Source organism: Vigna umbellata, chromosome 8 (assembly GCF_029865625.1).
Source record: "Vigna umbellata cultivar VRB3 chromosome 8, Vumbellata_1.0, whole genome shotgun sequence".
NCBI classification, from domain to species: domain Eukaryota; kingdom Viridiplantae; phylum Streptophyta; class Magnoliopsida; order Fabales; family Fabaceae; genus Vigna; species Vigna umbellata.
Window position 1 is genome coordinate 43862596 of NC_142172.1, and position 15987 is coordinate 43878582.

At 34.6% G+C, this 15987-nt stretch overlaps 1 protein-coding gene and 1 long non-coding RNA gene across 2 annotated transcripts; both read left to right on the forward strand.

Moving 5' to 3' along the window:
- The first annotated feature begins 3839 nt into the window (after window positions 1–3839).
- Window positions 3840–6119, forward strand: LOC148194783 (uncharacterized). The gene is made up of 2 exons (XR_015781587.1): window positions 3840–3935; window positions 5908–6119. It is a non-coding gene; the product is annotated as an uncharacterized LOC148194783 (long non-coding RNA).
- Window positions 6120–14579: 8460 nt separating this feature from the next.
- On the forward strand, window positions 14580–15501 carry LOC124822998 (uncharacterized). The gene has a single exon (XM_047295117.2). It carries the CDS (start codon window positions 14908–14910, stop codon window positions 15277–15279), a length of 372 nt encoding a protein of 123 aa, XP_047151073.1. The 5' UTR covers window positions 14580–14907; the 3' UTR covers window positions 15280–15501.
- Window positions 15502–15987: the final 486 nt, after the last annotated feature.

The window sequence follows — 15987 nt, forward strand, 5'->3', positions numbered from 1 at the left end:
CCACAACAACAAGATTCTGCTGAAGTAAAGCCCCGGGCAACAGGGAGAGTATTCGCAATGTCTGCAGAAGAGGCTACTAAGCCAGGTACATTAATCTTACACACCTGTATGTTGTTAGGTGAATGCGTATATGTTTTGTTTGACTCTGGAGCCACACACTCCTTTATATCCCTAGCATGTTTAGAAAGACTCGGATTACCGATGCTTGATCTAGGGTGTGAATTAGTAGTTTCTACACCAGCATCGGGACCAGTTACGACCAGTTCAGTCTGTGTCGGATGCCCGATCCAAATTGCAGGACGCAAGTTCAAAGTGAACTTGATCTGCTTACCCCTTCAAAATCTAGACATTATTTTGGGAATGGATTGGTTGACTGCCAATCACGTTCTTATTGACTGTGGGAAACAAAAGATAGAGTTTCTAAATTTGAACGATTTAGAACTAAGCTCAACTCGAGTCGTTGCGAAGGATATCAAAGATGGAGCTACCTGCTTTATGGTGTTAGCTCAGGAGAAAAGAGAGAATACTGAAGAACAAATCATCGGAATACCTGTGGTGGAAGAATATGTTGATGTTTTTCCAGAAGAAGTACCAGGTTTACCACCTAGTCGAGAGATCGATTTCACAATAGATCTAATGCCTGGAGCTGGCCCAGTTTCTATGGCTCCATACAGAATGGCTCCTGCCGAACTAGTAGAGTTGAAAAAGCAAATCGAAGATCTGCTGGAGAAGAAGTTTATCCGTCCAAGTGTGTCTCCATGGGGAGCTCCTGTATTGCTGGTGAAGAAGAAGGATGGAAGTTCAAGGTTGTGCGTGGATTATCGACAGCTGAACAAGGTTACAATAAAGAACAAATATCCTTTGCCAAGAATCGATGATCTATTAGATCAGTTGAGAGGAGCAGAGGTGTTTTCAAAAATTCATCTCAGATCTGGGTACCATCAGATTCTGGTCAAGACGGAAGATGTGCAAAAGACGGCTTTCAGATCTCGCTACGGACACTTTGAGTACGTGGTAATGCCGTTTGGCGTGACGAATGCTCCAGCGATTTTTATGGACTACATGAACAGAATATTTCGGTCATGTTTAGATAAGTTCGTGGTAGTATTTATAGACGATATTCTTATCTATTCAGAGAATAAGGAAAAGCATGCAGAACACTTGAGAGTGGCGTTGGAAATTTTAAGAAAACATCAACTGTATGGGAAACTGTCAAAGTGTGAGTTCTGGATAGAGAAAGTACAATTTTTGGGTCATGTGATTTCTGCTCAAGGAATCTCAGTGGATCCAGCAAAGGTGGAAGCTGTGCTAAAGTGGGAGCGGCCGAAAACTGTAACTGAAGTACGAAGTTTTGTAGGATTAGCCGGTTATTACCGACGTTTTGTTGAAGGGTTTTCCAAGATTGTAGGTCCTCTAACTCAGTTAACTCGTAAAGATCAACCATTTCTGTGGACTGACAAGTGCGAAGCCAGTTTTGAGGATATGAAGCAACGACTAACGTCAGCACCAGTATTAATCATTCCAGACTCTAGCAAATCTTTTGAGGTGTACTGCGATGCGTCATATCAAGGATTGGGGTGCGTCCTAATGCAAGGAAGGAGACCTGTAGCTTATGCATCTAGGCAGCTAAAGGCGCATGAGAAGAACTACCCAACGCATGACATAGAACTTGCAGCAGTAGTATTTGCATTAAAGACATGGAGACACTACCTCTATGGGGCAAGTTTCCAAGTTTTTAGTGACCATAAGAGTCTAAAGTATTTGTTCGATCAAAAGGAGCTGAACATGCGACAAAGAAGATGGATGGAATATATGAAGGACTATGATTTCGAGCTTTTATATCACCCAGGAAAAGCCAATGTGGTGGCAGATGCATTGAGTAGGAGACAAGCTCAGATAACAACAATGATGGTGAAGGAATTAGAACTGTTAGAAAAGTTACGTGATATGAACTTGGGGTTGCAGTTAACCCCAGATCATATATGGTGTGGTCATTTAGTAATCACTAGTGACTTCTTAGAACAAGTGAAGGTTGAGCAGTCGATGGATCAAGAGTTGCAGCAAAAGATCAGGTTGTTGGACACCGATCAAGTTAAGGACTTCGTTCTAAGTAAAGATGGCATCCTTCGATTTAAGAACAGAGTGTGTATACCTGCAAAGAGTGAATTAAAACATTTAATTTTAGACGAAGGCCATAAAAGTCGTCTTAGCATACATCCAGGTATGACTAAGATGTATAAAGACCTGAAAGAGTCATTTTGGTGGAATGGAATGAAGAGGGATGTGGCCGAGTTTGTAGCAGCCTGCTTGGTGTGTCAGAAGGCAAAAGTGGAGCATCAAAAACCGGGAGGGATGTTACGACAGTTAGACATTCCTCAATGGAAGTGGGACAGTATCTCGATGGACTTTGTAACACATTTACCAAAATCATCAAAAGGTCACGATTCTATCTGGGTTATCATTGATAGACTAACCAAGAGCGCTCACTTTTTGCCCATTAATCAACGTATGTCTCTAGAAAAGCTGACGGAGTTATACATCAGGGAAGTAGTGAGGTTGCATGGAATACCTACAAGCATTGTGTCAGACAGAGATCCAAGGTTTACTTCAAGGTTTTGGCAGACGCTACAGAAGGCTCTGGGAACGCAGTTGAGGATGAGTTCGGCTTATCACCCTCAGACTGATGGTCAAACAGAAAGGACTATTCAGTCTTTGGAGGATTTGCTAAGAACTTGTGTATTAGATCATCTTGGAAGTTGGAATGAGATACTACCATTAGTAGAATTTACTTACAACAACAGTTATCATTCCAGTATTGGTATGCCACCATATGAAGCTTTATATGGAAGAAGATGTAGAACCCCGTTGTGTTGGTTTCAAGATGGGGAAGCACTAACAGTGGGACCCGAGCTATTACAGCGAACCACAGAAAAAATAAAATTAATCCAAGATCGGATGAAAGCAACTCAAAGTAGACAAAAGTCATATGCCGACAAAAGAAGAAGACCGTTAGAATTTGAAGAAGGAGATCATGTATTCTTACGAGTAACACCAACTACAGGAGTCGGGAGAGCTATCAAGATGAGGAAACTGACACCAAAATTTCTCGGACCGTATCAAATTCTCAAAAAGATTGGGCCAGTGGCTTATGAGGTAGCATTACCACCTGGATTGGCAAATTTGCATAACGTTTTTCATGTATCCCAACTGAGGAAGTATATTCCAGATCCAAAGCATGTGTTAGAAGTTGATGAAATTCAGGTCAAGGAAAATTTAACAATGGAAGTTGGACCAGTGCGTATACTAGATGTTCAAATGAAAAAGCTAAGAGGGAAAGATATTCGCACAGTAAAAGTACTTTGGAATGAAGACACACAGGAAATGACTTGGGAATTGGAAGAATTTATGATAAAGGAATATCCATATCTCTTTTGTAAGTAATCTTTTGTTAGATAGTCTTTGTTTAAATAAATAATTTTCGAGGGCGAAAATAATTGTTGTTGGGGAGATTGTAAGATCCTTGAAAAATATTTGTAAGTTAAATACTAGATAAAAAAAAAAAAAAAAAGTGAATAGTAAATTGTGAATAGTAAAAGGTGAATAGTAAAAAGTGAATAGTAAAAAAAAAAAAGAAAATATTTTTGGAAAGGATAAGTGTTCCACGTAGCTTTGAGATCAGAATCTATCAAATTGCAAATAAAAAAATTATTTTTGTAATAGTAAAATGAATAAAAAAATGAATAGTTAAAATGAATAGTAAAAAATGAATAGTAAATTTTTTTTTTGCTATAAATAGCCAAGGGGGGGAGGCTGAAAATTTACACCAAAGAACTTAGAAAATTTTTGAGAGAAGAGAGTTGGAAGAATTTCAAATTTTTGCAAAGGGGATATTCTGGAAGTTTTCAGAGGACGAGGAGATTAAGTCTGTAATAGAGGTAAGGGGAGCTAACTTTGAGTACTTCCTTTTGTATTATCTTGAGTCTTGGATATGCTATATTTTGCTTTTTCTGATCTTATATCTTGAATATGGAGTATTTTGTTTCTGTATGATCTTAAATTTTAAATGAGAGTATGCTTTGTGTTGATATCCAAGTGTGATAGTTGTAAAATGTAATGTTGATTATGTTATGCCACTTGTATGTTATTAGTTGTTTATTTTTTTGTATTTTGGAAGGATTAGAAATTGTCTAACCGGCTCTGCCAGATTCAATTTCTTGTTTCCCCAAACATTCTATTGTTTTCCTTATTTAATTTTATTTTATTTTGGAAGGATTAGAAATTGTCTAACCGGCTCTGCCAGATTCAATTTCTTGTTTCCCCAAACTTTCTATTGCTTCAGTTATTTATTTTATTGCACTTTTGGAAGGATTAGAAGTTGTCTAACCGGCTCTGCCAGATTCAACTTCTTGTTTCCCCAAACTATTTATTGTTTTACTTATTTATTTTATTGCATTTTTGGAAGGATTAGAAGTTGTCTAACCGGCTCTGCCAGATTCAACTTCTTATTTCCCCATACATGTATTGTTCTTGTTATTTAATTATATTGTATTGATGGATGGATTAGAAGTTGTCTAACCGGCTCTGCCAGATTCAACTTCTTGTTTCCCCATGAATTTTTATATTAAGATTATTTTTATGATTGTCAAATATTGTATTCTTCTATGACCATTTATAGTAATGTTTTATTATTGTTAATTGTTTATAATTATCTTGTATGAATTCTATTATGGATGTTTATTGTGATGATTTTATTGAATAAGTTTGTTGGCTGAAATTAATCTTGTTGGAAGGTTTGGAATAAGGGTTATGTAATAGCTTGTATATGGGTATTAAATATATACAGTGTTTGAGGTTGTTGTGAGAGGAAGTAAAATTAGGCATTTTAAGATTTAGAGCATAAGAAAACAAGGTAGATAAATTAAATAAATAAATTGTTAATTATTGAAGGCCTCCCTTTGTTGGTAGGATAGAGGAACCTTAAAAACCTGAGTTGGCACATCCCTGATCATAGAGCAGCCCTGGCCTGGTCCAGTCAGTTGTGACTAGTCATATGTGCTGGCGTCGAAGGTGAGTTTGATGCGTTCAGACATCTGGGTCCTCTCCGGTGACCAATTGGGGTAAAGAAAAATCTCTACTAGGATGAAAATAAAATAAAACAAGTTGATTGTAGATGCATAATATTATCATGGTAAAAATTTCATATATATTTTATTTATCATTACATTGAGCCAGACTTTAATATGTAGTTACTAAGATATGTTGATGTATTTTGGTTGATCCATGATCTTTGTTTGGTGAAAATATGTTGAGTTATACTCGTTATGGGCAAAATGAGTTTATAATATGAAGCATGATATCTGGCAATATGTTTAATTTATCGATACCAAAACGGGTTATTATGAATTCATGATTAAAGAATGAACATGATTGAGTTAGGTGGATAAGAGGGTATGAATTGTTGGTTTCTATGAAATGTTGGAGTGGATATGAGAAATCATTACTTATGAAATGATGTTTACTACCGGGAGTAGTATGTTCGAGTTATACCATGAGGGTTTGGTATGAGTAAAGTAACACCTGAGGTTTATGGAAGCAGGCAGAGAGGGGTCTGACCATAAGGCTTCAGAAAGTAAGACATAGTATGTAAGTGAGGCTTAAGGAAGCAGGCAGAGAGCGGTCTGACCATAAGGCTTCATGAGTAAGCATGGTACACTTGTAAGATTTATGGAAATGAGAAAGATGATTTTGATAATGATGAATTAATGACATCGGAATAATGATATTTTATCAATTGCAGAAGTACATGATTTTAATATTTTTGTTACAAGTTTAATGATTTTATGATATGGTTGGCTTACCCTTATTTGTTTGTACTATGATCATATAACTCATGTTATATGTGATTAGATAATGTTGCAGATGCGGTTGAAAAAGCTTAGAGATGAGAGAGATGCGGGGAAAAACTTTCAGGGATTTTTGTAAAAAGAATAAATTTGTATTGGGAAGATTATGTTGTGTAAAATTTATAAGTTGAAATTTCAATGGTGAAGACTATATTGTTTAAAGTTTGTAAGTTTGGTATTGTACTTGGAGTAATTGAAATAAAGTTTGATTGTTTATATGAGATATCAAATTAATTTAGTCTCTACTATCAGTAATACCCTTTAAAATATTCGGGTGTTACAGCAACCAGGGATGAAGATGGACTGGCGATGTCATCGTCAGCATACCCCCTACCCTCGTCGCCGGAGAAATCAGAAGACATGGTTACCTGAGGTGTGGAGGACGAAAAGAGCAGAGGAAGATTTAGAGGAAGGAGAGGCTGGCGACGGTGAGGAGATTGAAGTAAAAAATTAGGGTAAAAGTATGGGTATTTATACGACGATTAAAACAGACTCAACTGGTATATTCGAAGCGTCAAACGTCAAGAGATCTGACGGTCTGAGTGACGTGACGTTTCAGTGATAGAGAAATCTGACGGTTCAGGCGGTAAGACGTTTCGTTTTTTTCACATTTTCCGCCTAAAAGTTACAGTCATGACTTTACAGTTCTCACTAGAGCAAGTGTTAGCGTGTTAAAGACTTGGTCAGGCAGAGAAAGAGAAAGGCCGAACGGAGATCACTTCAAAACCCTACGCAAAAAGATATTTTTGCTAGGGCTTGGGGGACTTGTGTTATTACCGAGGCCGGGCAACCGACCGGGAAGGTTTGGACAAGGCCGAGCTGGTGGAAGCAAGGCTAATATGTCCGATCGGGTGTCCCAGCCTGATATGTCCGATCGGATCTCTTAAGCACAATATGTCCGATCGGGCAGGTGTATAAAACTGTGGACTGGAGACAGCAGTTGAATGCTCATGAATGTGTAGTTAATGAGGTAACGGTCATTGTCGAGTATTTAAAGTGTGCATTGAAAGCCATTAAGAGGTAAATTAATGGGTAATATTCTCTGAAATCATATAAATAGCAGTCAAAGGAGAAGGTAAACTCTCTGTTCTTTGATAATTATATAGACTTGCAAAAGCCCATTCTGACTTGAGTGTCGGAGTGTTTGCTGCAGGTCAACCCATTTGTGTTACGAACAAGCGCGAGGAGAGCGAAGGGAGAAGGACCGATCGGTGAAGGAGGAGTGTTTCCGGACGGAGGTATCAGGCATTTTCCCCGGTCCCATTCAGCAGAAACAGTTTTTATTTTTATGTGATTTTTTTTTTCATTTTTTATTCAAGATGTAGATTTATACTTAAATTCTTAATAAAACAATTATATAATATAGAAAATAACATATTATTAAAATAAATAATGTATTTTTCATTCTAATTTAGAAAAGGAGCCGAAAGGAACTTCAATATATTACATAAATTATTTAATAATATTTATTGTATGAATGTTTTTATAAGTCTTAAACAAAGTATGTATGTTTTAGAAGAAATATATATTATTTATCAAAAGTTAAGTACGATAACCCATTATTTCTTACTATTTTAATTTTTTTTTTGCCTATAAATATTAAGAAGTTTATAGAAAAAGTGTTTAAATAAAACCCACCTATTTTGTTTCCACAAATTTGTCTAAACTCATAAATAAAGAATATTATTTTCTAGTGTGCACTTTCATGTCCTTCCTTCACTGTTCATCCAAACCTCTCATGTTAAGCTTAATACAAGTTTATAAATTAATTCTTCGTATTAATTATGAAGGTCTACTTTTTAATATTATAATTAAATTTGTTGGGTATATATGAGATTAATTAATTCTATTGTACCTGATCCAGGTGTGGTATTGATGTCTTTTCGCAAAGAAAAGAATACTGGTCCTGAAAACAATAACATAGTAAAAGATTAATGATGCTTACGAGAAATATCTAGAACATTAATAAGACAATCTGAATGGGAAGAAAGCGATATTAAGGCACAGCAGCTTCGGTTATGGCGGCTTCACATGTGGCAGGTGGTGGATGTTACAGTCATGGTGCACATGGTGGGTCACACCATGCTTTGTCACCATCTACTGTTTCTGAGTCATAACACTTAATATCATCAACTTAACAATCAAAGCCTTTGGAGCCATATGGTCTGCGCCATGTCACACATTCACTCACCAATGAATTCAGTTCTCAAAAACATGAATCAGTAACATGAGGACAGGGTTCCCCGGGGATGGGACTAGTGTTCGTGCTTCTTCGCTCAAACAACCTTCTTCCTTTACCCATTCACACTAATCATTATTGTTCATCAGACATTGTTTATTTATCACGCATGCTGCTCTACTAAATCAGGAACTTTCACTTTGAGATTCACACACTTCAAAATCAGTGATCTGCTATACTATTTATTTATAATTTTTCTCACTGAATCTTATAAATACGTGTTACCTGTTATGTTCCTGTCACGTCAAAAGGATCATAGTATAGTTCTTAATGAATAAATTTAATCAGGTTCTCTGCACAATCAGCGTCCCATTCCAGCTGAACAGAAACCATATTCTTGCCAAGTTGCGATATGGCTTTTGCCGCACACATTAATTCTACACCATCAAACACTATGAACTTGCTTGCATTTTCTGTAGTCATACAATAAAACTAATCATGAATTGCCAGTTGAGATTCTTGGCATGACTAACAATACCCGAAAAGCTTTTGAGACAAGAGGACTGAACTTGAAATATACCTGTTTTGAGACAAAATGATGAATGTTGGTATAATTACAAAAGTCGTCTCGTAGGTATGAAGATGGATGCCCCATTAGCAATTAAGAAAAGGAAAATATGTTGAGACCACTGTTTCATCATACAAGATCATGGTCTTGTTTATTGTGATTTATCTTTTGGGTATACATAATGCCCCACATAATAAAGTGTAGCTGAGATACACACTTACGGAACCCAATAATGTCTAAAAGATCTTTGGATTATATTCTGAATTCGACCAAGCTATTGCTTCAATTAATGTATTTGTCAGTGAGAAGATTATGACATCCAATTCTTTTAAGGCTTTTGGTTAATGTCAGGGATCTTGTTTGTGCCATACAGCATTCCATTGATATTTCAATGTTTGGATTCAAATAGTTCTAATTTGGATATTAATTTATATTTAACTTAATCTCTAATTCTCAAATTAAACATGTATATTTGATTATGTAACAAACTTGAACACCAGAAAGAGAAATTCACCTTACCTTTAGTGCCTTGTTCTTGACAAATTTTATTAGTTTGAAAATAATATAAATATCACACATATTTCTTACATGCATGAGTTTTATAATTGGTGGTGGTTGCTGCCGTTGTAATTTTGGAGAAACAATGACAGCGATAATGATAATGGAGAGAGATTAAATTAAAGCATAATGATGAATGATTTAGACTTTTTGTGGTTATGACCTATGTATGAAACTTATATCCATTTTGGTGGTCTTTGTAATAGTCTCTCAATATAACTTTCAAGTGTGAAGACTAAAAAGTAGGTTACCAATTCCAAGATGATTGATTGATAGTGGTTGGATTGAAAACAAAAGAAAAGAAAGAATCCACATTAGGAAGCTAAGTGCCATGTGGGTTGCCATGTGAACACCATTAAATTTTTTTAACACTTCCAACTAATACTTAACATAACTCCAACCAAGCTATGCATGTGAGAAACCATTGACCCATCAACTACTCACACGTATATACAAATTTTCTATAAGAATTTTAAAAAATATATATTTTTTCCATAAATTATTAAAATTCTCATAACTTTTTATTTTCTTATTCTTAGAACTTTTCTGTGAAAACCAGTTCAAATATATATGTTTTGTACATATATAAGTACAAGACAAACATAATTAATGAGGCTTAAGGGAGTTGACGGGTAAGATTCTTTTTGTTTTGAGCTTTTGCATTTTGCATGAAGGATTAGATTCACAGTATTGTTGTAATATTATAAGGGACAACAGACTTGACAGCAGCGCACAAACAAACAAAAAGTATGATAAAAAAATCTGGTTGGATTTTCAGAAGGAATAATGCTATATGGTGGATCAGTGCGGCACAAGCATAGCCGCAGAAATTTAAAATGAAACGACAAACGAATGAGTCGAATGGATAATATAAAACATGCGTTTAAATTCTATAACAAAGAATATGATTTTCTCTTTCTCATTTTTTCAGTGTTGTTATTTATAAAAGATTTTCGTGCTATGATTGTTTCTGAGAATTTAAGTAAAGATCGAAAGACTCATCCGTCACTGTACGTATATGAGTGATCTGACGAGTTTTATACACATGGCGAGCAGAATAACATGAATTAGGTATGAACTCTAAATAAGGTGACTCCCTGCAGGATAAGCTTTGAATAAATGGAGAGTTACACCGCTCGAATCTATTGCATAAAAGAAGATATGTTATACATCTTCTTCATGCATGTTCATATCAGAAACTTTCTGATATAAATGAATGATATAATATCCCATGTTTTGGATAAATATTCATTGGGAGATACAAGGCTATAGGTTAAAGGGATTGACAAGCTTACGTGAACCTCTGGAAGACCTTCGAAGGACTATGGTACTCGTTTGAGTTGGTCATCACGACAAACAAGATATGAATCCAATCATGTCAGGAACACCATTCTTTATCCAAAATCTTAAGGGTATAGGTTTAAGGGATTGACATGCTTACGTGGAACTCTTCACCAAGAAAATCTTTCAACCATTGTACTCGTTTGAGCCGGTCATCAAGACAAACCACATACCACCGTTGGATCTATTAAAGAGGAGGTTCACTGGGAGATACAAACACCAATGAGATATAAGTCCAACTATATAAGGGATTTAAGAATATGAATTAATCGATCTTTCACTTTTATACAGTACTCTATTTTTTCATTTCTACTTAACGTGGAATTTAGAGTCAGATTTGAATTCTCAAAGAAATTCCCTCTTTAGATGACATCAATGCTTATACACACTTTCACTGTCATCAACCATATCATTTTCATCACTAACAAGTGCAGAACAATTGATGAATAACTCTTTCTTAAGTATGTTGTGAGGGTTTTGATTCCTAACTAATTAAGCATATTAACAAGGGTTCAATCTCTAAACATGTATAAAAACTTCCATGGTCTCTGATAAAACAGAAATTAGATATAAGTTTTACTCTTAGCTATTAACAGTGGCACGAGTAGAGTCGCTATTTTGATCACAGAAATCATGGTTCCATTTTAGGCTTTGGTCAGTAACATCGGTGGTCCTAAAATTATTACCAAATTTATGCAATTATTGGTGGCAAGTTAGCCCACTGAATTATGGTTCTTCTCATGTAATCAACCTAACTAACTTTATTTTCCGCTGCTTAATAATGATCTGAATAGGCCCTTCAAAATCAGATCACTGGTCCCAAGAGAAGAAGAACAGCTTTTCAACCCTTTCCATTTCACCATCACTTTCCTTTCAATGTCAAAACCATCACATTAAAGCCTGAAAGCTACCTTTGTAGATGGGTTTAACGGTCCGGTATAGCAATGTATACTGATATATATACTCAAGATATACAAATTCATAGCAAGTAACACATGTGCAAATATAAATGTAATACTGTTTCCATAATTAGACTTAACTTAAATTTTGTTGAACATAATCAAATTATCATACTATTCACAGAAATGCTCTTCTGTAAATTCACATTCCAGATTTCAGCCTGTAAACTATTTATTAATATAAAAAAGTTAATGTCCAAATTCTAAGAAACGAGTCGCTGGAGAAGGGAGTTCAAACTATCAACAGAAGATGCACGTTCCATGTTTCATTTTGCACATCCTCTTCCATATATTTACACACCTACTCTGACTCTGACTTCGACTTTCTTTTCGGCAAATTTAATCAATTCAGGGTTCTGATGAGCTCATGAGTAATTACAGTGTCGCGATTATAGAAGAAGTCCATATTTATTTTCATGTCAAATTGCATCAAAATTATAGGCCAAAGAATATCCAGTTGAAGCAACATTTATATATAAAATACAAAGATTAAAGTTGTGGGAAAATATAATAGTATATAGCAATCGATACTTCTTTTTCATTGATGCTAGGATATTGTCACACTGGCGTCATATTAATGGAGACCTATAAAAGCAACTTCAAAATAAATTTTTGAGAAGTGTGTAATTAATTGCATGCGCACTTTGTTAGAGGAAAAGGAGAATTGCATATATGTTTTTTACTAGAATCACCAGATGCTTTGTCTCTGTGGAAGAGAAAAAAGGAAAATAAATGGTTTTTTATGGAGAGAGCAGAGCAGTATTATTGGAACTTTGAACAGCTTGGAAAAATCTGGCAATGTCCAGTCAAGTCGTCAATTTGTTATTTGTCACATTCTTTTGTCAAGTAATTTTAAAGAGAATTATGATTGTAATGAAAGTATAGTTTTGTAACTTACTTTTATATATGCATTTCCTTTTCATCCTTATATTATATTCCCACACTTTTTTGTGACAGATTTTTTCTCTAAACAACAACAATAAGGTGAGGTGCCCAATCAGTCCACAACTTTTAACAAAATAGATATATTGAGAATTCACACTTTTGTTGGAGATGATTATATTAAATTATATGTTATGGTAATATATATGAGAGCAGTATAATGAAATTGAGATAAGGACTCTACATAAACATGGGAAAAGTTGTGAGAGATTTGATAAAATTTGTTTTGTGAGTTAGGATGGTGACTGAAGCTTGCTCAACAAAGGCTATTTGGCGCAAAGCACATGGCCATTGTGGGAGGAAATCTTGACATTTTGCACTGAAAATTATTGATAATTGGATTAGCAAATGTAGCTTTACCTTGCCATGTGCTTTCAGTTTCTCTCAATTTTCTATTCCTTATTTTTTTTTTCTCTAACAACCCAAGGAACAAAAGAAACGAGGAAGGTTAGCCAAGTAAAAAAAAAACACTCTCCACATTAACTGCATGCTGTAAAAACTAAGACTTACTTATTAATGAACTTATAAGTTCAATATTTTACTTTTTAAAATTAAATGAATAAGTATATATTGACACCGATTATTGCCATGAAGTCAAAATAATATGAATGGATTTTTATTATTTAACAATTTTTGTTATATATGGTGAAATAAAAAAAAATTAATTATATCAACAAACGTGCAAGATTATTGTTTTTTATTTCAAAATAAATATATTAAATGATATTTTTGAGGAATACATGAATCAATTAAAGTAATTATTTCAATTTATTTAATAATTTTGAGTTTAAATATGGAAGATGAAATTGTTGTTATTTCTTTTATAAGTATATCAAATCGTAAAGTAAAATGAGAAGCTTATATATATATCATTTTCCAAAGAATTTGTGTGTTTGCTCAATGTGAATTCTTTTTAATTTGGACTTAAAATTTAAAATCATTGGCTCATATAAGTTTAAAGAGTGGTGATACTTATGGGTTTATTCAAAGTTACCAACTTAAAATTATATTACTTAATAAGAAAAAAGATGTATCTGGGTTAGATTTTATGAACTCAATTCAATACAGTTTTTCTTGCCATGATATATTCAACGCAACTTAATATCGTTCACACAATAAATTCATATTCTAATTCCTTAAAAGAAAAGTTAAAAGTCTTAACATGAAAATGTTAATCCCTTAGTTTTTTTTGCAATATATGTTATATGACTTTTATATTCTTTCTTGATGTTTCATAGTTATGAAAATAAAGAATGTTATATGACATTTTTATAACATTTACACGGTGATTTGTTATTAGTTCATTTCAAATATTTTTTTAAAAGTAAATTCAAACAGATGAAAACACCTAATCTATTGTCATTGTTATGAAAAATTATTAATATATCACAGTTCATAAAAAAAACAAAAAAACCCAAGAAGTGGAAAGTCATTATGGAGTTTCTCCTCATGCAACAACTCTCCCAAGTTTCTAGATCCTTTCTCCCTCCAAAAATTCATTCCAACGCGTTCAGGTTTCACCTTTTAAATCACTCCAAAAAAACTGACTTCGGATTGAGCGAATGACACCTTTTAAACACAGTTAACTTTTTATCATTCAGCAAATAATAATCTTCTAATTCGACAAGTCTTCGGATCACTACACGAAAGAATTCCAAACTAACTTCCTCTCCTTAACTTTCACATTTTTATAAATGAGAATCACTTTTATCATTACAAGAAATTGTTTAAACCATAAAAAAACAGTAGTACTTTGTACACGTTTGAAGAGAATGATAGTTGGGCTTTTGTGGCCAGGATATTCCAAATTAATCATATTGAAATACTGCGGTCTAACTCATCGTTAAAGTGGAAGACATTTCTTGTAAAATAATTAATAAGAAAAAATTATTGATGCATTAGTATAAAATATTGAAGTGGGACAACAGGGCAAACAATAAAAAATCAGAAAGGAGTAAGAAGTTAGTAAAAATGCAATAGAAGATTATAATATAGAGATACTATAACTGTTAAGGGTAGCCACCTCTTTGTCCCACTTATTTTACATTTTGGGTAGTTTGATTTATGGGTGGTAGAATTAAAATATTAAATGCTAGAAAAGGGCAGAGCAAAGGTCCCTCCGACCAGCCTTGTCACATTTTCCACTGCCCATGTCCCTTAGAACATGGAGGAAATTATGGCATTTCACCATCTTAAACTTAAACACACACTCTCTCTCTCTCTCTCTCTCTCTCTCTCTCTCTCTCTCTCTCAAACACCATAAAGCCCCTCGTTTCACAACAAAACCCACTTCCTAGTCCTTCAGCCAACAAAACCATGCTACACGCTAGTAAATAAACAAGACCACCTCAATCATTGTGCTCCATACACTTTACCCTTCTTGCATGTCTTAAGGAGAAAGAAAGATTCTCATCCTTACAAAAAGCAACGAGTTCGGAAAAGAGGTATTATAAAGAGATGGAGATTGAGTCAGTGAAGTGCGAGTGTTGTGGCTTGAAGGAGGATTGCACCCAAGACTACATCACCCAAGTAAAGTCCAAGTTTGATGGAAAATGGTTATGTGGGTTGTGCTCTGAAGCAGTGAGAGATGAAGTGAGCTACGGAGAGAAAAAGGCATCACCGGCTATGGATGAAGCTGTGAAGGCTCACATGTCATTCTGCCGCAAGTTCAAATCAAACCCTGCGGTTAGAGTGGCTGATGGGATGAGACAGATGCTGAGGAGAAGGTCTGGTGACTTGTCACAATCCTCATCTTCGTCATCAAAGAAGTATACAAGGTCAACCACCACTTCTCAAGTCGGAGATTCTTCGAGTTTCCGTTTCTACTGACTCGTGCAGGGTGGGAACAGAGCAGAGGGAGAAGCAGAGGATACTCTGCTTTTTGTTGGAATAAAAGTTTATAGGTTTAGCCTTATGGGATAAGTTCTTTCTTCTTGTCATGTACAGGAAGTGTTATTTCATATTAAGGGTCTTTTCTTCTGCTTTCTTTTTCTTTTTTTTTCTCCAACTGATCTCTAGTTTATAGTTTGGTATTCCTAATCCTCTTTCTCATCTCTTTGTTCACTTCATTGGCAAAATAGTAACCTAGTTCCAAGAAAAATAAAAAAGATGACCTCAAACTTTTATCTCCTCCAAAACTTTGACTCGGTTCTGCGTATAAATGCACAAACCAAAAACCTGTTTTGATGCTTCTGATTAGGATGAGAGGTAAATTGGTGTTTTGGGTACCAGCAAACTTCTTTGATTAATTATTAGCATCAGTTTTTTAAGGACTTGAAATTCTTACGAAAAAGTGGAAGGTTGGATTTTTCTTAAGCCTTATCTTCCACTCACATTAGTTTTTGCATTTCTAATGGATATATTTTGTGTGAACTCTGGTATTTCAGAATTATTTGAAACTTTAACTGAATTAAAGTTGCGATGAATGGAACAATTAAGGATTAAATTCGATAAGTTTGGTAAGAGAACAAGAATTCAAGACATTTCATGAAACCAACATGAAAGTAAATTAAATCTTTATAGTATTCTATAATCATT

Bases quoted from the DNA above. Each gene is read 5' to 3' on its own strand.
- LOC124822998 (XM_047295117.2), top strand. From the start codon at position 14,908: ATGGAGATTGAGTCAGTGAAGTGCGAGTGTTGTGGCTTGAAGGAGGAT.